The 27,066-nt window shown below is 41.5% G+C and overlaps 1 protein-coding gene across 10 annotated transcripts in view; it reads right to left on the bottom strand.

Annotated features, from left to right (window-relative positions):
- LOC121877720 (tubby-related protein 4-like) overlaps positions 1–27,066 on the bottom strand; it is a 51,676-nt gene that overhangs the window by 16,766 nt on the left and 7,844 nt on the right. For 9 of the 10 annotated variants that reach the window (XM_042383568.1, XM_042383570.1, XM_042383567.1 and 6 more), the window contains exons 3-9: positions 22,268–22,383; positions 18,283–18,444; positions 8,497–8,721; positions 4,629–4,854; positions 4,270–4,426; positions 2,723–2,783; positions 167–398 (exon numbers count right to left, since the gene is read on the bottom strand). In XM_042383568.1, coding sequence (XP_042239502.1) covers positions 167–398; positions 2,723–2,783; positions 4,270–4,426; positions 4,629–4,854; positions 8,497–8,721; positions 18,283–18,444; positions 22,268–22,383 — 1,179 coding nt within the window. The remainder of the gene's footprint in view (positions 1–166; positions 399–2,722; positions 2,784–4,269; positions 4,427–4,628; positions 4,855–8,496; positions 8,722–18,282; positions 18,445–22,267; positions 22,384–27,066) is intronic. The other variant, XM_042383573.1, reaches the window with a different exon arrangement.

Here is a 27,066-nt window from a genome sequence, read left to right as displayed (position 1 = left end):
AGATACTTCCTTCAGCAACACAGGAGTGACATTTAACATCACTTAAACACAATATTGCCGGAACATTAAGTCAATGTTTCACTCTTCAACACCACCTGAACTAAAAGTTTAAGTTCGATTCCTTATATAACATACAGTATCTACTCTATACAAAAGTAAACCTTACCCAGTTCCTCCTCGTCCTCAGAGAAGACGTTAGGGTTGAAGTTTGGGTCGGGTCGAGGGGGGATGTCCTCCCTGAGCTCGGTGATAACGAGGGTCATCTGGCGGGGCTGTAGGTGCAGGAGCGACGTCTTATAGGTCACCTGCCCCAGGTTGGCCGGGAGGGAGGGAGCCACGCCGTGTAGCTTGAACTTAGTTCCCCAGATGTTGGACGTCACCTCAACAAGGCGGTGGTGCTGTGGGAGGAAACAATTGAAGTGCTGGGAAGGAAGGAGTCTTAGTGGTAGAGTGGGAGGGAAGGAGTCTTGGTGGTAGTGTGGGAGGGAAGGAGTCTTAGTGGTAGTGTGGGAGGGAAGGAGTCTTGGTGGTAGTGTGGGAGGGAAGGAGACTTAGTGGTAGTGTGGGAGGGAAGGAGTCTCAGTGGTAGTGTGGGAGGGAAGGAGTCTTGTGGTAGGGAAGGAGTCTTGGTGGTAGTGTGGGAGGGAAGGAGTCTTAGTGGTAGTGTGGGAGGGAAGGAGTCTTGGTGGTAGTGTGGGAGGGAAGGAGTCTAGTGGTAGTGTGGGAGGGAAGGAGTCTCAGTGGTAGTGTGGGAGGGAAGGAGGTGGTAGTGTGGGAGGGAAGGAGTCTTGGTGGTAGTGTGGGAGGGAAGGAGTCTTAGTGGTAGTGTGGGAGGGAAGGAGTCTTGGTGGTAGTGTGGGAGGGAAGGAGTCTCAGTGGTAGTGTGGGAGGGAAGGAGTCTCAGTGGTAGTGTGGGAGGGAAGGAGTCTCAGTGGTAGTGTGGGAGGGAAGGAGTCTCACTGTTATAATTATTCTTATCATCTCCTTGTACGACTCACTCTGGTGTCTCGTCTCTCTTGTAATTCTCTTCAGCATCTTGTTCTAATTATTCTGCCTCTGATTAATACTGTATTATAACTTGTCCTTTAATAATTAATTCATCCTGATTGATCCCTCACACTTTTATCTTCTTAGTCACCTCAGCGTTTCTTCCTCTTACACATCATCTTTTCCTACCATAAAAGGTGATTTTTTTTTCGGTCTATAATTGAAAAAAAAAACTAATTTCTATTTGATTTTTAAATGTTACACCTAAGGGATCCGAGAACCCGTAGAAACATACATCATGGTTGTTGGATTCTTCAGGAAGGATTTGAATTCTAATATTGATATAAAACAATAGGATACGAAACATGAAATAATCTAATAAGATTTTTTATATCATGTGTCGTCACTGTTAACCATAGTGCCACGGCTCATTAAGTGCACGTAAACATACCTAGTCTTCAGCCTGCGAGCCAGATGCCAAACTTTATAATAAGTGTAAGAAAATAATTTAGTACATCACTTTTGGTCAGGAGTCTTGGTCTACTGTCTGAGTTGACAAGAGTGCCAGGCTCTCCACATACTACACAGGTTGGCACATTACCCAACTCGGCCCACCGGACTTCCTTTCCCTTCCATAAATTTTGTATTTATCTTAACAGATGATTTGTTTTATATCTTCCAGGTCACCGCATGTGGCCATCAACGGGTTAATGACCACGGGAGTAATGTATACAGTTTTGTCTCACTAAAATGTGCAATATTTTTATTCTTAAAAGACTAACAGCAGTTCAATAAAAGTAGATCAGTAATACGTACACATACCTAGTGAGTCGTCAAGACCAAAGACCCGGAAACCCACATTCGCCAGCAGCCAAGACACGTGATGTGGATATTATGATATATAATTTCATTTCAGTAACCAGCGTCGGTGTTTTTTTCATAAAAGGCTATGGACAAACACACTCACCACAACCCCTGCAGGACCTTATTCCCCTGGGCAGGAGAAGCCTGTGAGTGGAGGATGAAGGTAGGACGGCTGCTTCTACCCGATGTGACTCGCTATCAGCTCTACCAGGTCTCGAGGTGGTAATGGAGACGTTCAGTCACCGGGACGCCGACCATTATTGTTTTTATACTTCGATTCAGATTACTTACAAACAGAAGCAAGAAGTAATGTTTAGTGGAGGCAGCTCCATTTTAGTATACTTCGTGCCACAACATCCGGACCTCACAATCATTAATTCTAAAAACGAATTTAAAAAACACACTTCGTTTTTAGCTTATTTTCCCATCACGTTCAAGATAAAAACATCGATTATATTGATAGAACAGGAACTCGTCTTAAAGTGCGACCACAAACTGCATCCCACTAAGGACTTCAGACAATAACTACTGTATTATCATTATGTTGCATTGTTGAAGACACAGCAATACCTGAATGATACGGTGATTTTGTCTCACTTATTTTTCGCTCATATGAAAGTGACGCAACAGTCCATTATAGTCCATTATTACCACAGTAAAATCAGAACATGTTTTGTAAAGTCATGAACGCCTTTATCCCGACCTTCATAATATCAATGATGTTTGTATGGTAGAACGAAGATTATTAGAAAGAAAGGAAGGCAAAGGGAAGTAGAAGTATGCAGTCTGATCACAATACATGCAGTACAGTATACTCTTTTACAACGTTTTGTTGGACGGGTTTTGAGAAGCTCCCCATCAAGACACTGACCTCTGGCAGGGTGTCTAGGTACACCAGCTCGTCAGCCTCACTCTCCAGCCGCTCTCGTATTCTGCAAGACAACAGTTGATCAAACACTTATTATAGGAATCAGAACCTGTATAATACAATATGATTTAATGTTTCAAACGGGAATTACATCACAAATTAGTATAATAGACTCTTGAGGCAGTTCGCTTTACTGTATCTATAATTTAAATATACTAAGAAGGATCACCCCAAAATATAATAGGATTCTACTCTAACCTAACTTAGGAAGAAATCACGTCCTAAGAAATAAGATTCATATTCTACATTAAATACTACGTCAATATATCTTTTCCACTTCTACATGATTACCAAAAACACTCCCCCAGTACTGTATATTATCTAGACGCAGTAAGATATGAATTAAAGTACAAAATAATGACTAAACACACACTCAGTACAAGGTAATATTTCCCATAAGATGTTTTCATAGTTACTCCAAAACAAATGTATTCTGTGTAAATGAGATCGTTTATAAGCAATACTTGAAATTGTACTCTGCATAAGGAGAAGGTACAGTGTGTGTGTGTGTGTGTGTGTGTGTGTGTGTGTGTGTGTGTGTGTGTGTGTGTGTTTATAGATTGTTTTTATCTGTAACTCAAAGATGGTCTCGTGTCCCCAGATGGTCTCGTGTTCCCCAGATGGTCTCGTGTTCCCCAGATCGATACAGATTATAACTATAGAACACATTACAACTTCCATAAGAGTGTTGGAAACCTCATAAAAAATTACAAAACCTGGAAGGAAATTACATGCGATTTGATGCCTTTTAAATAACATAAATGAAAGTAATTAATAATGTCGTATATCAATAACAAGTTCATGTGATTAAAAATTTACATCAGAAACACAAGATAAAACAGGAAATTAATGAATTGTACAAATCATAAACACACACACACACACACACACACACACACACACACACACACACACACACACTGTATCTCTTTCTCTTCCTCCTCCTCCTTTATCTTGTCCGCCTCTCTCTCTCTCTCTCTTCTCCCTCCCACTCACTCTCCTTCGTTCTCATTTATCTTCAGTCAACTACTTCCTCTCCTTCTTTACTCTGGCCCTCCACCGACACCTTCTCCTCCCCTTCCATCAACCTTTAACCTGTCCCTTTCCATCCCTTGTGTCTTTACCTTAACTCTTTTCCTCCCTCCCTCACTGACCCACCTCCCTTCCCTTCCCCTCCCTTCACCTCACCTCTTCCCTCCCCCCCTCCCTTTATTTCAGAACCTCCTCCCCATCCCTCCCTTCATTCCCTCGGCCTTACACCCAACTTCCCCCATATACACCCCTTCCCCAATCACCCCTCTCCTCCCCTCCTTCTTTCCCTTCATCCCTTAATTCCTGCCTACCTTCCCACCCCTCCTTCTCTTTCCCTTCTCTCCATCACACTTACCTTTCTCTATTCATTCTTACCCCCCACCCCTACCCCCTCTTTCACCTACCTTACATCCCTCCCCCCCCTCTCACCTACGCCCCACCTGCCCCCCCTCACCTACCTTTTCTTCAGCTTGCGTCGTCGTAGTCTCGGTGAGGCGCACATATCCTCGTACTCAGTGTCTGAAGTATCACTCACAACGGGGATCCCATTGGGTAGCATCCCTCTTGGTCCCACTCCCACGCCCCTATCTCCAGCCTCCTTGCTTAACGCCTCGTCTAGGGGAGGGGAGGGAAGAGTTAGTGAGAGTAAAGGAGTGAGAAGAGAGTTAGTGAGAGTGAAAGAGTGTTGGGGTAAAGAAAGAGTGAGTGATAGAAGAAAAAGAAGACACCGAAACAAAACACAACGGAGAGAAAAAAGTAAATTGACCAAAATATTTATACAAATCTCCACCACCAGCCATCTGCCCTTGTACCTCACCTGCCTGTGGGTCGAAAATGACGAATTCTGGTCGGATCTTGGAGGTCCTCTTGCCTTTTAGGAGAGGTACGAGGCCACCCAGGTACTCGAGGTAGAGGGTGTAGCAGGCGCCGGGCGTGGGCACTAAGTCCTCATCGTGACGGATCATGGTACAGTGGAGGCGCTGGCTGTTGACTGGCGGACGCGACACGAAGTCTCTTAACTGATGGGCGTCGGGGATATAGCACTGTGGATTAAAGTGGGAGTATTAGCAAAGACTCTGAGAAGACGGGAAAGCTCAGGCATCCACATGTAATGGCTAACACACGAATGAATGCACAAATTTGGTTTGCGGCGGACAGATGTCGCTTGTGTGGAGCGCGTCGTCTGCTAGTTTACACAATACACATTGAATATGACAATCGGAATCCGCACACGAGCGCAATATACAAATGAACAGTCTTACCAACACGACAAGTAAAGGACACCCGTGCATAATCTGCAACCGGAGAAACGATACACATACCGATTTCGTATTTCATCGATTCCTCAAAGATAAAGAAAAGTAAGTATTGTATTTTAGATATATTATATAATATGTTGAAAGTTAAACAATTTCCATGGAAGATGCTAGGGGCAGGTATTATAATTATTATAATTTTAGCAACTGTAAGTAATTCTGGATAAATTTCTTCAGATGTAGTAGATGGCAGAGGATACTAGAAGAAAAAGACATACCTTTGAAGGGTAAAACATTTGAAGAGCTAAATAGAAGCCACTATGTATGCAGTCACCATTTCTCTAAAGAAATTATTTGGCATCTGCACAGTCAAGACTATGCCTTAATGCAGACCCTGACCTAAATTTAGAAGGTATGATGTAACATAAAAACTAACGTTGACTTCATTTTCTGTGCATTTATGAATTAGGTACAGTACTTCATATTGATGAGTTATGGAAAACTATGGTTACTTGTCCTTATATTAAGGCTACATGATTCATGATCCGTTGCACCAACTTATATCTACACCAGGATTCTTTTGTTGTCTTCATATACTGAATTATTTTAAAAGTACATATAACAGTAATTTTTTTTCAGATGAAGTGGTTTTGTCATGAGTTCTAAAAGCTTCATAATTTTGTGGTTGTTATAATGTCTTTTTTTACCTTGGCTGTTTGGCTAATTTCCCCACTAATGCTTTATGTGTTTATTTGAGATTGCTAAAAGTTAATGTGTTTATGTTAAATAGTACAGCCTGTAATATTTTATTTGTCTTGATTTTATATATTTTTAGAATGTATTGACAACTGTTGCAATTTTTATGCTTCGAGATGTTTCTTATCTTTTTTATTGTTATTTTGACATCTGTTTATTGTTTTTTGTTTGACGTATTTTAGTACATGAAATAAGATTAAATTCAATATTCATGAAAGTGCATTTTTTTAACCTTCCGAAAATTAGAGATAAGATAAGTAATTAGGTAGTGCGCTCAAGAGATGGCGTGTGCTGTACGCTTTGAGAAAATATTACACTGAGTTGTGCTGTTTATGCCTGAGCTTTCCCGTCTTCTCATAGTCTTTGGTATTAGTGTGTGTGGGTGTGTGTGTGTACGTGTGTGTGTGTGTGTGTGTGTGTGTGTGTGTGTGTGTGGGTGTGTGTGTGTGTGTGTGTGTGTGTGTGTGTGTATGTGTGTGTGTGTGTATGTGTACAGGTATGTGTGTGTGTGTGTGTGTGAATGTGTATGTGTGTGTGTGTGTGTGTGTGTGTACAGGTATGTGTGTGTGTGTGTGTGTGTGTGTGTGTGTATAGTGTGTGTGTGTGTGTGTGTGTGTGTGTGTGTGAGTGTGTTTGTATGTGTGTGTGTGTATGTGTGTGTGTGCGTGTATGTGTACAGGTGTGTGTGTGTTTGTAAATCAAAATATCCACTAAATAATGAACACCGGCATACATGGTGGAAGGTGAGGGAGGCGCCAGCTTACATAATGTACCGGTGTTTGACGTCATCCCTGGCATTAAAGAGCTCTTCAAGGTACGTGTGGCACCTCTCTCACTTACCACTTGCTTCATCTCCTTTCCCACTCTTCCTCCCTTCATCTCCTCTTCTTTTAACACCGACCTTTCTCTTCTTTCCCACTAACCCATTACACATCCCGTTCTTATTTACACTTTTTCCCTCATTCTCCTTCTCTTTCCCACTTCCCTCCTTCTCCTCACCGATTCTCTTCTTGTATTCCTTACCTCCCTCTCACCCCTCTCTCGCCCTATCCTGTTCAGCGCGCGCTAGATTCTTTCCAGCGTAAAGTCAACTGTAGCTCGAGATGTTGTCTAGGTAACAGCTGTTGGAGTGTAATAATAACTAGGTATTTGAGGTCCTCCTTTAGGTGAGTGGCTGGTGTGCTTAAGGTTATTCACTTATTACACAAAATTTTCATCATTTTTCTTTTATATTAAACTTTATTTTTTCCCCGTATCTGAGGATGAGAGAATTTAGCTACTTAAGATAAACTCTTGTATTGTTTCTTTCAACTTTTTCATCTAATTCTACTGTAGAGTCTGAATATAATTTCGACGTCATTTTAGTTGTTATATTTGTGATATATCTTAAGCTAGTCTCCTACACTTGGCTGATTCAACCTACCGGAGCCACTGTACTGTACCATCTGGACTGAACGGTACATCATATGAAGCCTACGAGCAGCTCTTGGTCCACCTTTGAAAACCATCTTCCCAATGTTCAGTTCATTTGGTCTCGTTATATAACTAGTGTGACATGTTAACGCTCAGATGGTGTCACTTGTATTGCTGAATCTTTTAGTTTTAATCATAATTTATGCTTTTAAAAGTATGATAGTTACAGCTTGGCTCAGACGTCTCGGAAAATTCATTGATGGTGTTAGTTTTACGCCAATGAAGATACTGTGTTCAAACCCCGTCATTAAAATAGAAAAAAAAAGTAGCAAAATGAGCAAGAGTAAGTCTGATAATATTCTCTCTAACAGAACCCTCAAATCAGTGGTCACGTTGATGCATATCCAACATTGCTTTTTGCTTGGTGATAATACCCTCAGCGTTATACCTTTATATGACAAAACTAATTTACCTTTCCAGCAGTTGCTACGAAAAGTTTAAGTAAATAACTACGCATTATAGTTTACGATTTAGTGGGTCTTTCCTTTGCTTTAATCAAACACTAATATCATTAATGTACAGTAGTAACATGGATGACCTTGTTTTTCCCACGTGACCTTAGCTTCCCACGTGACCTTAGCTTCCTGCGTGACGTTAGCTTCCCTCTCAATATGGATGGGTTGTGACCGAAATATTCACCTTGTTTTTCCCCATTTGACTTTGACCTGATGGGTGTGTTGCTGGCCATTAACCTTTAATTTTCCACCTGACTTCAGTTACCCCGGTGAATACAAACAAGTCCTAGCTAATATGGTTCCTTACCCACCAGCTGATGGCTTCTCCAGTCACAACACACGGTATGCTAATATCTTTGTTGATATTTTTAAACGAAGTAAAAGCAAACCAATACTGAGAGACGTTTCATTAACTATATTAGTAATTAAGTGACTCCTACCATAATCATCTTACAGCCGGTGTTCTGGGCTCGTAAGTGGCATCCCTCCTTGGCACTCATTGGCTAAGATTCATAAGTGTTTCTTTAACAATCCGGAAGAGTCTAACTGTCGGAGCAAAATATCGAACTATAAGAAACTCTTGTACTGGCGACTGTGACAAGTAGTTGAGTTATTTTTCCTGCGTGTGAAGACTTTTGTCCTACAAGAAAGTTAATCGACTAAAAGGATTCAGGTTATCAGGGACAACTAAGAGTCCTTCAAAATGCATCTACGACTCAGGAGCGACTAATGACTAGTGACTCACTCGGATGGTTTGGGTGTAGAGGGAGGTGACGAGGGCCTTCAGTCTCTTAGGGAGGGGAAGTTTAGCCACCTTTTCCTCATCCTTGACTCTGCTCTTGATAGCCAGACGACATAGCAGCTGCAGCGACGCGACACGACGCGACACACGACCAATGTGCAGCTGAGCACCCGTCGCCACGAACACCCTCTTGTCGTTGTGGCCCCACGTTAGTGCCGTCACCGGGTTCTGTAGACAAACAAGAAGCATCAACAGAAAGATCACTAATTAATCATAATAAAACGTCATAAACAATCTATAACTGGTGGCGGTCTCTTGTTGTTTGGGAGCTGACCTTCACTTACCGCCTGACATGGTGTAGTTAGTTACGTGTGGTGCGTGGTAAGTGTAGGAGGATGGCAGTACATTGGTAGTTGTGTAGTTATGAAGCTGTATTGTACTTTAGATAGATACGTTGGTCATCAATAAACTAGCGAGCACAATAGAAGATGTGAAAAAGTGGTGTCACTGCTAATTGTTATCAACTTGTTACTAAATACCGAGATGTTCTTTATATCACGTCTAAAATGGCGGTCTGTTAAAAGAAATACAGTAAAGTGCATTGGTTATCTGTCTACGTTAGTTTTGTTCATATGGTGTAAAGCTGTAGATACCACCATCACTCTTACTGAAGAACAGAAGTGAGTATATTCCCTTAAGTAGGCAAATAATTATCTTTTATAACACAATAATCAATGTGTTACTTTAAGAAATTATTCCTAGATATCTAAAGTTGGATATCAATAAACTGTTTTTAATGAACAATCTGGTGTTACCGCACACTATCATGTAAGGACCAATGGGCTTAATGTTGTTTATACACAGCAGCCGTTTGACGACGCTAAACCCCCACACCTCTCTCATAGTCTCTCGTCACTCTGTTACATTTATGTCACACTTGTGGTCTAACACCGTCTCTCCTCCCTCCCTCCCTCTTCTCACTCTAACTCATGACACACTTGAGAGGTGTCTTCAAGGCTCCATGTACGTCGACAACATCCACAAACATGAACCACAGACACACTATATATATACAGACAGACAGACAGACAGATATAAACAAAAGGTCAGATACCCAGAAGACAAACAGTTATCCACACAAGTTAACACAAACACAAGAACTATTAACACAGCAACCCCAGAGTACAGTGTTACCAACTTGAGCAGTTTCACTCAGCTTAGAGGAAATATTGCTGGGGGGTGTCATGGGTGTGTCAAGAGGTGGTAATACTGGGGAATGAACGAGACAGGAAAGGTGGCGTGATAGGAAGAAAAGAGAGAGAGAGAGAGAGAAAGAGAGAGAGAGAGAGAGAGAGAGAGAGAAACTAACACCAGTTCAGCATGATGAATGGCCAAACCACGGGTCATTACCAGCACTGTCAGGTGCATATCGTGTGCATAATGACGTTACATCTTAAGGACTCTGCTTCCCCTTTTGTCCATAATATTGAAATCTTATCCCACTGACAATATGGACACAACAACAATAACAACAACAAAAACAATAATAATAATAATAATAATAATAATAATAATAATAATAATAATAATAATAATAATAATAATAATAATAATAATAATAATAATAATAATAATAATAATAAATAATGATAATAATAAAACAATAATAATAACCATTATATTATTCACTTTAGCCTCACAGATATATTAAAAAAGTGGTCAACCATCAAAAAAAGTATCGTAACCCTGAGGTCCGATACTGCACATACAGACCCTGGGGTAAGTGTCAGGTTGGTGCCTCTGACTATAGAGGTCTGAAATACTTTATTGGGCAATGTTCTGTGATTAGACGACTGAAATAGTACTAAGGCTAATATTTGTGTTAAAATATATGGTTAAGTTATCTGTAGTAATTTAATGATGAATGATTAGGGTGTTATTTGTGACATACAGTAGAAGAGGATTGTTTTGAGATCTGAACAAAACAGTTGCCAATTCCTTAATTTAGCTGATAGAAACAATTCAAGATTGTTAATTTAATTCAAGTATTTTTTCTTACAGATATCTATGTGTATTCTCCTTTAGTTATAGGACTTTGGAGCATGAATGATCAGGTCTCGGTTCCTGAGGTTCGGTATGAGTTCGACTTTTTTTATTATGCAATCAAAACTAAAGTTGTGTATGAGTGTTGTGGTCAATTCATTCTCCAACAATCATCCAAACGAAATGGAAGAAAGACGCAGAAAATAACGAAACGTCCAAGGAAAGCCACTAAATGACTCGCCTAAGGAAGTATCTGGTAGGGCGAGCAACACACACCACCACACCCAAGGGTATGTGTGAAAATACTTCATATTTGGTTAAAACACGAGAGAGTGACATTTTCCCCTTTGTCCTTTACGTACTGTACACAAGAATTTATCCTTAACCTCATATCAGTTCACTGTTCATACCAGGTAGAGTTGACAGGCCGCCATTGTTATGTAAGAAATATCCTTCGCTATATACGATCCACGATTATCTCCTCCGGCTTTATTTAACGTGGCGCCACTTGACGTCACTAAATCCCCTACGTAACCAGCTCATCTTTTTCCCGCCTCCAACCATCTCATTCTCATAACAATTGACTCTCAAGAGACTTTTCCACTTCACATATTCTTCGTATATTTTCATTTCTTACAATATTGTCAAATCTACCAATTCTCTTAATATTTTACAGACTGTCCAGCTCCACCGTTGCCAGTTATGTTAGTTAGATCAAACACTCCTCCATGCAGATCCCTTATCGTTGCCAGGAGACAGTGGTTGTTTGTTGAGTCGATCCCGTCACCAAAGATGAACTCACTGTCGTTCTTTTTATTTTCAATGTTTAATGTAATTGATTTTTCCCAGTGTGACGTAGTGCAATAAATATATATTGATCAAGATACACAAGTACTGTACCCGGCTACACCATGATCACGGCAACTTTAACATTTGTAGAATATTATATAAGATGCATTGAATTATACTTAAGGGTAAACAAAAACATGTCTAGTTATGAAACTACTTGTTAGAGCATGATGATTTTAAATCTAAGTAATGACGTCAGAGATAATCTTAAATATTAGTACTGACGTCAGTGTGTGTCTAAGGCTCACAGGTAAAATGAGTTTGTGTACGAGAGTCTTCCTTGTACGAGAGTCTTCCTTGTACGAGAGTCTTCCTTGTACGAGAGTCTTCCTTGTACGAGAGTCTTCCTTGTACGAGAGTCTTCCTTGTACGAGAGTCTTCCTTGTAAGAGAGTCTTCCTTGTAAGAGAGTCTTCCTTGTACGAGAGTCTTCCTTGTACGAGAGTCTTCCTTGTAAGAGAGTCTTCCTTGTACGAGAGTCTTCCTTGTACGAGAGTCTTCCTTGTAAGAGAGTCTTCCTTGTAAGAGAGTCTTCCTTGTACGAGAGTCTTCCTTGTTTCACTTTTAATATCATCAAGCGTCTATTTGTTCTTCCTTGCAATATCCTGTTATTAGTTCTGTTTCTCCCTTTACCAGTTTGTTGGACATTGTTTCAATTATCATAAATGGTTGATAACCTTCAGTTCTTCTCCATGCGTTAATAACATTACACAGAGACTGTTCTTCCCTCTAATGTACCATAACAATGTTCTCTTCTGAAGTAGCCTTTCAAATCCCTGTCCTGCAAACTATATTAGTCTTCTCCTCATCTCTCTCTCAGTCAGCTCACAGTACAGCATCACCTGTATACAACTCTCACAACTTCTACTCACCTATTGTTATTTTTCAAGTTGTTTCATCTAGAACGACGCCCAATAACCAAGGTGACATAACATACATGACCCCCCCCCCTAACCTCTCCTTCATACATCCCTGAATTATTTTTCTTACTCACGCGATAATTCCATTGTAAAACCACTTAAGAGCCTTTAGTAAATTAACCCATACGAGGCCACAGGGACTTTCTATTTGCTTTCTCCTTGTCCACTAATAATGTATATACTTTGTTTTAGTGTTTCTCTGTATGACTTTCCTTAATACATATACGTGTCATAAATACATATTTTAACTGTTCTAACGTCTACCTGTTATTTACCTTAAGGGTCTGATCATATCATTTACAGTGACTTTAATCACTTCCTATTCAATGTTCACTTCTTTCATATCATTAACTTTCACACAAGTCATGTCACCGAGGAGATTGCCTGATGGTAACACATTATTAAAGAGCTGTGTCAATACCCGGACGAGTGACGGGGGGCAGGTTAGGATATGGTCAGCGTCAGTGGAGGTGCTAAGAGGTACTGTAGTGTCCTTAAAACACAAGCAACTTGGTCCTCATTAGTAAGTTCTCTTGTTACGTAGGATAAGTACCCCCCCCCCCCCTTTTTTTTTCTCCTTCTATTGTCAACAAGAGAAAAGGTGAGGAGGGGAGACAAGAGTAGAGGTAAGGAGGGGAGAGAAGTGAGCCGTCCACGTATTTCCCCTCCCCACCCTCTCCCGCGGGTCCTTCCCTCCCACTTACCTACATCGTCCTACAGAAATATATATTTTTTGTAGAAAGTTTTGGGGAAGTATTGTGTGTTTTAGTTTAGTGTCCGGGATGGCCTCACTTATATTCTCGTTAATAATAATAATAATAATAATAATAATAATAATAATAATAATAATAATAATAATAATAATAATAATAATAATAATAATAATAATAATAATAATGATAATAATAATAATAATAATAATAATAATAATAATAATAATAATAATAATAATAATAATAATAATAATAATAACACCTCGTAGAGCCTTGGTTCCTCCTCACTCACTGAGGTAAAAAGCTTCCCTCGTCAGATCAACATACTAACTACCGTCTGTTGGAAACTTTAGGAAATCTGTGTGAAATATATTCATTTTTTGTTTATAAGGACAACTGGTTTAAATTAAATGGCGAGGTGGTAGGAATGAGGTGAATTATAAAGCTATCAAGTGCAGGACATTGGTGGAGGTCTTACCTGGCCCACCTACACTGGCTTCTCCCTCAAAACTTCAACGAATAAATTTGTTTATGAATTTATCCAAAAATAAAGAAAAGTACAGAGCGATACAGCCAATACACACATGACATGAACCGTTAATAAGCGTGTGGAGGAGTCGTCAGGGTTACTGCTACTACAAGATTCTTATCGATTAAATTATAACTACATTTACAACAGACCCACACCAGCTACGTTAGGTCGACGAGCAAAAGGTCAGTCTTGAGGGTTTTCAACATAGACGGCAGGAGTGTGGTAGACGGGGTGGGGGCGGCGGGAGTATGGTAGACGGGGTGGGGGCGGCAGACGGGGTGGGGGCAGCGGGAGTATGGTAGGCAGTGGGGCGGCAGACAGGGTGGGGGCACGGGGTGGGGGGCGGCAGGAGTATGGTAGACAGGGTGGGGGCGGCAGGAGTATGGTAACAGGGTGGGGCAGGAGACGGTGGGGGCAGCAGGAGTATAGACAGGGTGGGGGCGGCAGGAGTATGGTAGACGGGGTGGGGGCGGCAGGAGTACGGTTCAAAGTAGAACTAACTGTAATGTCAGGCATTTCTCACATTATCAGGTACAGTTCCCTTCACTAGCGCGTTTACAGGGGCTCGTCAGGTTTTGTGCAGTGTGGCAGTGTTGTGTTTGTTTAAATTCGACAGAAGGAAACTCGCAATAGAAACTTACTATGAAATCAAAGTAAAACAATTTTAAAATAAATATCTCATAATGATTTGTGGAATGCTTATATGACGAGCTCCCGTAAACGCACTAGTGAAGGGGACTGTACCTCAAACACAGTTCAGCGTCAATGAACAACATGGTAATAAAAGTACATTGAAAATAAGAGCGAACATATCCTATATAGAGATGTAAGTATTTTTGTCAATTATTATACTCCCTATAGTTCCATTTAAACGGTGTTGCTTGTAGAACGGCAAAATAAAGTAGAAGGACTAAACAATTTAATTATTTAGTAGGATGTGAAGGGTGAAACAGGCACCAGTGTATCAGTTATATTCAATGATCGTGAATACTTGCTACAATACCGACAGAAACTATTACATTTACAGAGGTCATAATGCTTGAACTTTGACCTTCAACCTCGTGTGACCTAGCCGACAGATTCTCCATTTTCTGACCCCAGTTAAACGAATTCCTGCCACTCTTTCTCCTCCAGTCATCCATCTCCCGCTCTCTCCTCTGGGAAGAAAATTCCATTCCCAAGATGTGAACACCTTTAAATTGATTGATTTCCACTCAGGTGTGAAACGCTGCACATCTCGTCTCACTGCTACCTGTGATAGACCGTGTTCAAACATTATATTGCTGATGCACGTCCTTACCACCCCCCCCCCTCACCACCATTAACATTTATAAACTCTCATCTTGAATACTTAAACAAATGATTCAACCAGGTCATCTGCCCGGGGTGTGACGTAACCAGGCTGGGAGATATAAGGCTGATACCCTTTAGCGTTCAATCAAGAAAACATAAAATAAAAACCTCAGTGAGTGGAAGGAAACTGGACGACTTGTTCTTGTGAAGATAAAACTCACTGAGGTACACAAAAAAGATCAGCTGGGAACAAGTGGAGGGAGAGCAGCCAAGAATATCTGAGAGAATAAGAGCGACCTGGTGTGGCGGGGCTTTACGGTTGTTTGATAAAATATAAAATGATCAATCCCAGGTAACTGTAGATCAGACTAAAAACACGGTATGAGAGATGATGTATTGTAAGTATATGAACCAGGTAGTGAGAAGAGTGATATGAGAGAGGTTCATTTAACACCATAAAAAAAAAATATTTAAAACTCCGATGCCAGATATATATAATTATTGTAATGGAGAATTTAATTGTCAGAGTTGTTAATAGGGAACTGGGTGAGATTGTAGGCAAACATAGATATTCAGGACTGCAGAGAGACCGAGTAATAATGAATAGAAGGTTCAGAACAAAAGAGAATTAATGAATAGAAGGTTCAGAACAAAAGAGAATTAAACAAGAAAAAAAAGAATGCTACAAAAGTCGACGAACTGAAGGACACAAGTTTATGGGGGAGGTGGGGTGTGGGGGGAGGGAGGGGGTAAGGAGGGGTAAGGGAGGGAGGGAGGTAAAAGGGAGGGAGGGGTAAGGAGGGAGGGGGGGGGGGTGAGGGGAGGGAGGGGTGAGGGAGGAGGGATGAGGGGAGGGAAGGGTAAGGGAGGGAGGGGTAAGAGGAGTGGGGAGGGGGAGGGGTAAGGGAGGAGGGGTAAGGAGGGAGGGGTAAGGGGAGGGAGGGGTGGGAGGGGGAGGGGTTAAGGAGGGGTGAGGGAGGGGTGAGGAGGGAGAGGGAGGGAGGGAGGGAGGGGTGAGGGAGGGAGGGGTGAGGGGAGGGGAGGGGGGGAGGAGGGAGGGAGGAGGGAGGGAGGGAGGGAGGGAGGGGAGGGGTGGGGAGGGGAGGGGTGGGGGAGGGAGGGGAGGGGTGAGGGAGGGAGGGGAGGGAGGGAGGGGAGGGAGAGGAGGAGGGAGGGTGAGGGAGGGGGAGGGGAGGGAGAGGGAGGGAGGGGGAGGGAGGGGAGGGGGTGAGGGGAGGGGAGGGGAGGAGGGAGGGGTGGAGGGGAGGGGTGGGAGGGAGAGGGGAGGGGAGGGGTGGGAGGGGAGGGAGGGGAGGGAGGGAGGGGGGGGAGGGGAGGGGGGGGGGGAGGGGAGGGAGGGAGGGGGAGGGAGGGTGGGAGGGGGGAGGGGAGGGGAGGGGAGGGGGAGGGAGGAGGGGAGGGAGGGAGGGAGGGGTAAGGGAGGAGGGGAGGGAGGGGGGGTGGGGGAGGGGAGGGGGAGGGGAGGGGAGGGGGAGGGGAGGGAGGGGGAGGGAGGGAGGGGGGGGGGAGGGGTAAGGGAGGGGAGGGGGAGGAGGGAGGGGTGGGAGGGGGGGAGGTGGGGGGGTGAGGGGAGGGAGGGAGGGGGAGGGGTGGGGAGGGAGGGGGAGGGGAGGAGGGGGGAGGGAGGAGTAAGGATGGGAGGGGTAGGAAAGGGAGAGAAGGAGTTAAATGGGAATGGAAGCAGTTTAAGATTACAGTCTAAGAGGTACGTGGGTAGAAGATACAATAAATGAAACCAGGGAAAGAGAATGGTGGGTTGAGAGGCTGGCGGTGGTTATTTAAGGAGATGGGAAGAGTATTTCAGTGGATCGTAATTAGGAGTGAGGAATGAAAATAGTTTCCTTATGCCTAACAACACGACAGCGCACCGTAGAGTATTGTTTTCTTATCGAGGGAGACAGTATGGCAGGCATTGCACACGACAGCCTTCATTTACTCAACTGTAAATATAGATAACCAAATCACAGCTTGGATGACTGGGGATGTCTTAGGTACAATGTGGAAAAACTTTAAGAATAGGCGAAGTGAAAAGTGCCGTGGAAAAACTTGAAAATATATGTGGTAAAGGCGAGAGGAACATTGATCTGAGTAAAAGTATTGATGTACAATTTTACCAAGTATGATCAGTATTTTCATGGATGTGGTAGTAACAGAGGTGTGGTAACTAGAGTAAAGGAGAGTGGTACAGGTGTAGTAAACAGGTGTAAGGAATGGAAGGTGAGTCAGTTGGTAGTGGCAAATGACGCTGTTCTAGTGGGCTGTTGAGAAGGAAAGTTAGCAAATGAGTTTTGAAAAGTTTACATTGTAGTAGGGAATGTTATAGTGAAGTAAAGTGATGAATATAAGTTAAAAGAGAGAGGCAGGGAGAAATTAATGTCAGTAAGAAGGGAGGTGGAAGGGAGAAAGCTTGGTGTTTAAGATACCGGGGAGTGAATAGGCCAGCAGATGGAACGAAGAATACAGGAAGAAAAAAGTAACACATACAATGAAGAATATGGAGAGAAAACTGTGGCACAGGAAGCAAAGAAGGGGACGTGCAGGAGAGATGTCGAGGCAATATTATTACAAGAGTGTGAACTTTAGACTCTGAAGGCAGGAGGATGAAATTAGATATGAGAAAAATAAAGCAATATATAGCGTGAAATAGATGTAAAAAATATTATTACAGACATCAGAACATGTGGAAGAGAAAGGAGTGTCGCACAAAGAGCTGATTAAGGTTTGCTCAGGTGGTGTGGACTTATTGACCGAAGAGCTCGTGAAAGATTGGTAAAGTAATGTTATAATTCAGAAGCGGTCAGTGTGAGGGAGGAGGAGGAAAGGTCAAGAAGATGATGAAAGGATGAGATGAAATATATACAACACGTGAAAAGGAGGAACATCCCGGAAGCAGCGGTGTTCGTGGATGAGAGAGGATGTGATGAAGGTCCTGCTGCTAGGTGGTGTCACGCTACAGGGACAAACCAAATAGACAATTGACGTTCTTGTGGTAGAGGAACATCATGTCAGAACACATTTGTTGCAGAAGTAAGTGTGATTGAGTGAGAATGTCTAAGGAAAAAGTCCATGTTTGCTCTTGTTTCCGTCCACCCTGCATTATAGCGACAAAAAGCTTGAAAGACAGGAAAAAAAAAAGTTCCACCTATAAAGGAGGAAACAATGGGTGCCTCGGATTATACCAATACACATAAACCTGTGTGACGTATGACGCTTAACGCCACCAGTCTGCCACCCAGGGACGCTTGTAAATGTTCCTATGAGAGAGGCACACTGAGGCTACAAACTGCTCCTTGTTGTGATGTCCTCGATAGAACAAATACTAAAAGTAACGTTTATAAAAACTGACTCCTATAACTTACCGGAGAGAGGAAGCAAAGGGATTGTTAGTTGTATCTACACCTGTCAAGACGCGGGCTCACCTGGCATAGTGGTAGGTGGTGGGTGTACCGTAACGTGCCACTCCGCGTGTAGAACTTGACGACGTTCCTGACGGGGTTTGCTGTGGCGGCACCGACAGTGCAACCTTCGTCAGGCAAATGTCCAGCCACGGCCAACACTTCCCCCGAGTTGGTCCACTCCACCTGTGGGACAGAGCAGACACTGAAACCACTGTGGTACAGACGTAGTGTAGTTGTGGTGTGGGAGTGACTTACGGTTCTGTAGAGGGGCGAGATTGATTGATTGATGTATATAATTTTGACTCAAAGCCAAGTACTGGAGCCAGTAAGAGGTGCGAGAAAGAAACGCAATAAGAAATCATAAATACTCCTGTACTCTAGACGTGAATATGCTCCTCGTTTCACCTGTACCAAACACTGCAGAGGTTATCTAAAACACCGACTGTCTGTCTCAACCACCCAGTGTACCCGTCCCTCACCTAGAGAATAGATAACTAAGAAAATACATTATCAATAAATGTTTACATACTATGGTCTCAGTGTTCAATAAATACGATAGAAAAAATATCTTAGCAAATAAGATCACTTGTGACTTACTGTTACAGGAGAATAGACTTGATAAATCCTTACTGTCCTGCTTACAGTACCTTATTATTAAACTGAGAACAGGAAGTAAAATTAAGGAGAGTAGAGACAAGAGGAGCATGACAGATAGAGGAAGAGAAGACACTGAAGTGAGATTCATAAATTGTTCTCATTAGCATAAAATCCCAAAAGAACCTCTGGGTACATAAGTGTTCCCCAAGCAACATGTATACAAAACACAGCTGACAACATTCACCTTCAGTCAACACAGAGACTTGAAACAATGTCCACGAAGACTCTCCCCTACTTTTGTTTTATAATATATAAACCATAATATATAAACCATAATTTTCCCTTCTCAGAAAAACAAAAGAATCTTGTCCGTCACATACAGCCAATACCCTCCCTAGTTACTACACTCTCTGACCCTCTACTCACCTCAACACAGAGAAACATTGATAAGAGTAATCAACAACATCCGCGTATCTCCTCCACCCCAGAGACACAAACTTGTGTCTGTAGCGGCGCTCTTCTTATTTTATGGCAACAAACATTAGTATAGTTTAGCCGGTGGCGGAAGGAAGCTTGAGAGAGTGATGCTGAACATTTGAACACTGGCTAATGTGGGTAGTTGGGTTGACGGCTAATGAACGTACTGTACTTGGTGATATTGTCGTTCACTTTTCAGGGAATTACAGAATGTGAAGTTTTGAGCTGAAACGGACGTTACTGTACTATTGTCATTCTTCCTCTCTTAGTTTCTCTCTGGAGTTATTATTATTATCACTAGTTCTGACCATCCAGTGTGGAGGATTCCCGCTTTAAATGAGAAGACTTTTTTTATTAATATGATTACTTTCTCCAGTCTAGGACCTCAGCCAGCTGTGACCAAGAGGGTATTGTAGTCACCCATGACCTGTGTGTGTGTGTGTGTGTGTGTGTGTGTGTGTGTGTGTGTGTGTGTGTGTGTGTGTATCTAAAACTCCATGAACATCATCATCAATAATCAAAACTATATATATATATATATATTATTTTTTATAAGAACCAAAGGACGAAGTCACTCTTTAAAAACCTAACATATTAGTAAACAAAGTAAATATTTCATTGTATTTTACTCGGGTCTTCTCTTTGGTAAAATCGGTTGAGTCAGATATTGAGAGAGAGAAAGTAAAAACGATGCTTATGATGTTTTTAAGAGGATAGAAGATTCAACTCAAGGACTCTGTCTACTCTTACTCGATAGTATAACTTCTACTAGTAGGGGACCTGAACCAATGAATGATACACACGCATATGGCGACCTGAAGTATAGTGTTTTTATATATCTGATACACCAAGATCTGACGCATATCCGAGATCAGTAGTGACGATCAGATCTGGTTAAAAGTTTGTACAGAGAGAGCTATAGGATGTACCCAGTGTAGTATCTTCACGGGACCTCAAAACATTCAGTAGAGATAAGTTAAAATTAGGAATTCTGACTTAATCTTCTAACTGCGTGGACTCAGATGTTGGCGACAAAAGGGTCATTATACCTCACAACGACCCACAGTCTCCTGGGGCTGGGATTACCATTAGGAGACCATTATAAGGCTAAGTTTGCATTATATAATTTCCTTGAGCCTAATTAGTGTACAGGAGACGTTAATGAGGGTGTTTATGGGATTAAAAATATCACTAAAGTTATATAAATTGTGAGAGTTATTAAAGTGATGCTGTATATAGTATCCCATCTCCCTAACCAAAGTAAAAGTACTGTCCATATCTCAAACATTAACCTAACCTAACCTAACCTTAACCTAACCTAACCTTAACCTAACTTAACCTTAACCAAACCTAACCTTAACCTAACCTAACCTTAACCTAACCTACCCGTGTGTACTTCAAATGAGGAGTTAACTTTTTCTTTAACTTATAATGCCGTCAATTACCGTTCAACAAACATCACAGAATAGTTCAGGGTTATTTTTTAAAGGCGTTTTAACCTTAAATGATCATAAAGAGAACTGTTACCCTTTGTCACGCTAAACATTGATTTAGGTGACTCTTAGCCTTTGTCCTGAGTCCATCATCTATAATAGTAAATTGATTATATAAGTGTATAAGTTATTGTATTGTTAAGTTAATGTACTGTAAGATTATTAACTGAGCATAAGAAGAGTACTATTAACGTATTGAGAATATTCCACATGTATAATAAGTGTTTGAGGATTGTAGTAAAATCCGTGATAATCGTTTAGTGTATGATAGAATAGTAAGTTTACAATGAGACTATTTCAGGTTTACGGTGAGTGTGTATAATGAATATAGAGAATATATCGGGTCTGCAGTGTAGGCGTATGATGACTATTTATACAGTGAATATTGTTAGTGTGTGATAAACATACAGTGTCACTATAATAGGTGTATGGTGAGTATACAGTGAGTACTGTAGGTGTGTGGTAAACATACAGTGTCACTATTATAGGTGTATGGTGAGTATACATGAGTACTGTAGTAAACATATACTATTATAGGTGTATGGTGAGTATACAGTGAGTATTGTAGGTGTGTGATAAACATACAGTGTCACTATTATAGGTGTATGGTGAGTATACAGTGAGTACTGTAGGTGTGTGGTAAACATACAGCGTCACTATTATAGGTGTATGGTGAGTATACAGTGAGCATAAAGAGAGTGTAATGACCTGGTGTTATGCGAAAGAGGAGATACCAACACCGTCATTCAGGGGGACAAGCTATGTAAACATTGGCTGCTTTATCAGGTCAGGGCAGGTGAAGTAGGAGGAGAGGGGGAGGGAGTGATGAGGGTGTGTGGGAGGGAGTGGTGAGGGAGATGAGGGTGTGTGGGAGGGAGAGGGTGAGGGAGGGGAGGGAGAGGGTGAGGTGTGTGGGGAGGGAGTGGTGAGGGTGTGTGGGAGGAGAGGGTGAGGGTGTGGGGAGGGAGAGGGTGAGGTGTGTGTGGGAGGGAGAGGGTGAGGTGTGGGAGGGAGAGTGGTGAGGGAGAAGTTTGGGCAGATAGCGAAGGAGAGTGCAAGATAGTATGTGTGTGTGTGTGTGTGTGTGTGTGTGTGTGTGTGTGGTCCATCCCCCCCCCACTACATACTGTAGTGGTCCAAAACTCACCTCGAAGTCCAGGATTCACCTAAACGTTCACCTGTGATTCACCTGGACTTCTATGATGGGTGTGTTTAGCTTACCTGGACGTCACTGACTCACCTGTACACCATTAACTCACCTGTACACCACTGACTCAGCTGTACACACTCACCTGGACACTACTGACTCACCTGTACACCATTAACTCACCTGTACACCACTGACTCACCTGTACACACTCGCCTGGACACTACTGACTCACCTGTACACCACTGACTTACCTGTACACCACTGACTCACCTATACACCACTGACTCACCTGTACACCCCTGAGGCCGGTCCTGATGACGATGGGGGTGAGATCGTCGTGGGTTCGTAAGAGATACACCAACCCCGTCTGGAACACCACCGCCAGGAGAGAGCTGCCGTCACCTGCTGAAGACATAACCACGTGTTACTACAGGATAGGGAAATGGTGAAAGGAAACAGGAAACTGATGCATAGGAGGAAAAGGTACAAGGAAACACTGACGCATAAGAGAGGAAAAATGACGCTTGAGACAGGAAACTGACGCATGGGACTAGAAACGGACACAGGGGAGGGAAACTGAGGAATGTGCGGATAAAATGACACATGAGAGAGAAAACTGATACATGGGAAAGGAAGGACATTTTGACGCATGGGAAGGTTAAACTGAGTCATGTGTGAAAGGAGAAATTTACGCCTGGAGATAACTGCCGGAGAAGAGAAGTTGGTGATTATGAGGTGAAGATTAGATTGTGTGTGAAAGTTTATGTCTAAAAAGCCGAGAATAACTCGAGGCACACGTTAGTTAACTTCCTCCACGAGAGACGGAAGATGGAGGAAAATAAATCACATTTGTAAATGAGGAAATGCGTTAACTGTTTAGTGTGTAACCGTATATATATATTTGTTAAGCATCAGGTATTTACCATGATTCAGACTGTATATGTGCTGCCAGGCGCTCTTTTTCTAGAGTTCCACGGCTCTCAAAAGGCTCAGTCGTGTTAGTGTTATCACCAATGCACAACCCATACCCGTTAACTTTCTGACTAAATAAACTGTTTTCATTTGAATTTAGTTCAACGGATTCCTACACGCAAAGGATAGCCTTAATAGATGTACGCGTCGGTTTTGCGACTGGACGTTGACACATACGGACTCCTACAGACGATCGATCGCATGGACGAACGTACACATGGGTCGCTGTGCAGTGGTTAAAAAACAAAGACTGACAATAATACATACAGTTGACATTGACGATCAGCTGCCAAATGGTGTACAGTTGCGGACAAAACACTAAACAAATATCTGGCTTCAATTGAATATTATATATATATATATATATATATATATATATATATATATATATATATATATATATATATATATATATATATATATATATATATATATATATATATATATATATATGCAAGTAAATCACTGTAGGTGCGCGTGATCTAGGTATATGATAACCACAAGGAAAGAAGAAAACACGAAGTTCCCAAGCGCTTTCGTGTAATTCACATCTTCAGGGGTGAGTACAGACTAAAGAGAAATACAAACCAAGGTGTATATATACAGAGGAGGGTGAGACCAGGTCCACAATGGTCAGGTATTAGGTAATGACCCTACTAATCTTTAAATAGCACACACCTGTTGTGGTCATTTCAGAGGGAACAACTTTCTGACTGGATAATCTCCTAATTACTTGTAATTGTCCATTGATAATAGGAACATCATAGAATCTAGTCTTATTAAACATACCGAAGCATTCAACATGAATTTGAGTAATGGCCTGTACAAACTGGACAATTTTGTAATTAAGAAGATTTGTAACCAGGTGAGAAAGTTGGGTCACCTTACCCTCTGACCTGACCTGACCACCAACCGTTGTGTGCTATTTAAAGATTAGTAGGGTCATTACCTAATACCTGACCATTGTGGACCTGGTCTCACCCTCCTCTGTATATATACACCTTGGTTTGTATTTCTCTTTAGTCTGTACTCACCCCTGAAGATGTGAATTACACGAAAGCGCTTGGGAACTTCGTGTTTTCTTCTTTCCTTGTGGTTATCAGCATATATATATATATATATATATATATATATATATATATATATATATATATATATATATATATATATATATATATATATATATATATATATATATATATATATATATCTGTTTGTATTATAGAATGTTTTTTTTTTTACTGTTATTCTGTTCTAAAATTAATAAATTCATGAAAAACAACGTTCACCAGCTGTAAACCAAGCAAGTGTATGACTCATAAATAGCTGCCAGATGGTGTTAAATTCTGAAGAAAATTTAGCTGTAAACATAAACTTGAATAATTTATTATCTAGGAAAATGATTGTTGACAAAATGAACACACTACACAGAAGGCAAGATAAATAAAGTTTATATTCAGGGAAGCTCACGTCTCAGTGTTGCTCAACTCCTCTGCATTGATTATTGGACACGAAGGTTAGTGACCTGGGAGAGTGAGTTGCTTGGAATATAGTTGATGAATTTTGTGTTTATGGGAATTTTGACGACAATCAGAGATCCAATTCCCAACGACCTCTCCGTACATTGAATTTATAAAACGAAAATAAGTTCTAGCTTAATATTCTAACATATTATTGAAAGAGAAACTCCTTTGTGAATTGGAAGTTTAAAGTGAAGGAATTATCAAAGTTGCTATATAGACTAAATGTTTATTTAACACAGAAGCAGAGGTGATGTGACGTGTAGCAGGTCAAAGATCGTCAGTCACTTGTCCGTGGAAGCACTCGAGTGGGAGGAGTATAAAGAGGTCAGAGAGTGAAGAATGGCGTTCCTTAACTCTCTTGCCTCCCACTTGTGGTTTTCTCTGTGCCCAACGGCTTACTGCGTGATCTCCCACACAAGGCAGCTCACTCAGCTTGGTGATCTATCTCGGTCACTCAGCCTTATATAAACTACTTCCTCTGTTTTTGCCTTTAAAGTTACCTTCATTAATTTATTATCGTGTTTGGTTCCTCGTCCATTTTTGTATTCAGGGTTTAGTCCAGCTAATGAAGGATTCGGCTGAAGAACATAGCTCTAAGCAAAGTCAGGTGGTGGTGGGTGGGAGGAGGAGTCTTTGTCACTAATTAGGTCGCGTGTACACGAGGCATTTTATTAGCCGCCAGTGCTGACGTGATAGCAACTGACGCCTTAACGCGTCGTGTCAACGGTTCCACTAGCCGTGACTAACTCTCCTCTAGCGCTAGCAGATATCGGATTTCCACTCGCCTGGAAGTTGGTAGTTACTAACTTTCAGTCACTAGTATGCTAGTGGAGCTGGCAGTTGTATTTAGCAGCCATGGGTGTTTGACTCAACAGTGTTCAGTGCAGTTTGATGTTTCTTAATGCATATTTATCACTAGCAAGTCTACGGACTTGCTACAACAAATTTTATATGTTCAGATTAATGATTACTAATTATGTTCTCGATAAATTTACGTATATGGCGGAATCTTCAACTGATAGTTCATTTAGAAGAGTATTTTAAGCACCGAGTTCGCCTCTCCTTTCCATTCACCTTTTTACTCCAGAATTCCAGTACAATCTCTGGAAGACGAAGCTGGTTGCCTGGAGGGCATCTAGTCGCCAACTAACCAGTGATTCAACACAGTACCGCCGTTCCTACAGATTTATTTGCAGGTTTGCTGATTTATTAGGCTCATTCTGACGTATTTTCTGAATAAGGCTAAATATAATGGTCATAAGGTCCAAAACTTCCTTGTGGCCGAGTTTTTATTGGGAAGAATAGACATAAAAATTTGGACAAAATTGAACGGCACCACTGTGGGTGTGAGAAGGCGAGTCAACAGCCACAAGCCCGCTAGTGCTGGTATGGAAAGGCTCCTCTCGCTCGCCTCCTGTGTTACCATACTAGTGATACGCTTCACTCTTTCAAAAACTACGGTAAGACTAAGGATGTATGGTCGCAGTAACAGAAAATGAAAGAAAATGTTAATAATATCAATACAGTTGGAAGGTGTCTCGGTTACACTGCTAAATTGTCTTCCTTTCTTCCACACCGGTGTACGTAAAGTTACATCCACACTAGATAAGGTTAACATTTCTTACCGACACATCATTCCAGCTACCTATATTTCACTGTAATTGTGAAAGAAAAAAGTTTTCTCCCAAAGAAAATTATATTTATCTTTCCTGTTGAAATTCTCTCAACAACATTGGCACCGCCCAGGGAGAGGTCAGGGCTGTTCCATGTATCGTTGTATCAGTGTTGGAATAAATAATTTATATTACCATTGTCGTAAACCTGTCACAACTTCCTCGCGTTAAAAACTTTAATATGCTTTTCCTTAATAAAACCTCTCTTATCAGCATAATATTTGAATATGAGGAGAGAACCTGACTTCCATCTTTCACTTAATCCAGCTTGAATAACCAGATAGCATGAAATAAGCTTATTTTTCTCTATCACACAAACCAACATTACTTCTAATCACCGCCTTACTCTGAATCATGCCAGGCCTTCTATGGTAAGCTGCATAAAATTATTAAAGGAACCAATATCTCTCTCTCTCTCTCCACCACACTGCCAATCACCCCAACGGCTGACAAACACTTCCTAAACAAACTTTAAAATCATCATATGCAAATTCCTATCGTTGGAGCTTTATATACGGTACTATACAACGAGATGTGTTCCAGGTGATATGTAGTCCCGAGGCTTCCAACACACTAAGACTCCACACCTGTCTACCCCGAAGAAGGAGAACCATCAATAATGAACAACATGCGTCTTGTCCTTCATGAATCTATTAGTATACTCGACTGTCCAGACCAACACACACCGACGTCTCACCAATTGTCACACACACTATTATGTTTCCATTTATATTTTACACATTTTTTTTTTACTCACTATTCTTATAATTTTCACTATCATCAATATTCTTAATTCACCAACTTTTACTCAGTGCAATATGAAGTACACTTTTACTATCTGTTACTCACTATAAGAAGATTTACTCAGCTTTACTCACTACTCACCACTACTACTACTACTATTACTACTACTACTACTA

The sequence above is a fragment of the Homarus americanus genome, unplaced genomic scaffold (genome assembly GCF_018991925.1).
Source record: "Homarus americanus isolate GMGI-L3 unplaced genomic scaffold, GMGI_Hamer_2.0 scaffold24523, whole genome shotgun sequence".
Lineage (NCBI taxonomy): Eukaryota > Metazoa > Arthropoda > Malacostraca > Decapoda > Nephropidae > Homarus > Homarus americanus.
The sequence above is the reverse complement of the archived record's forward strand: the minus strand, read 5'-3'. Positions and strand labels throughout refer to the sequence as shown.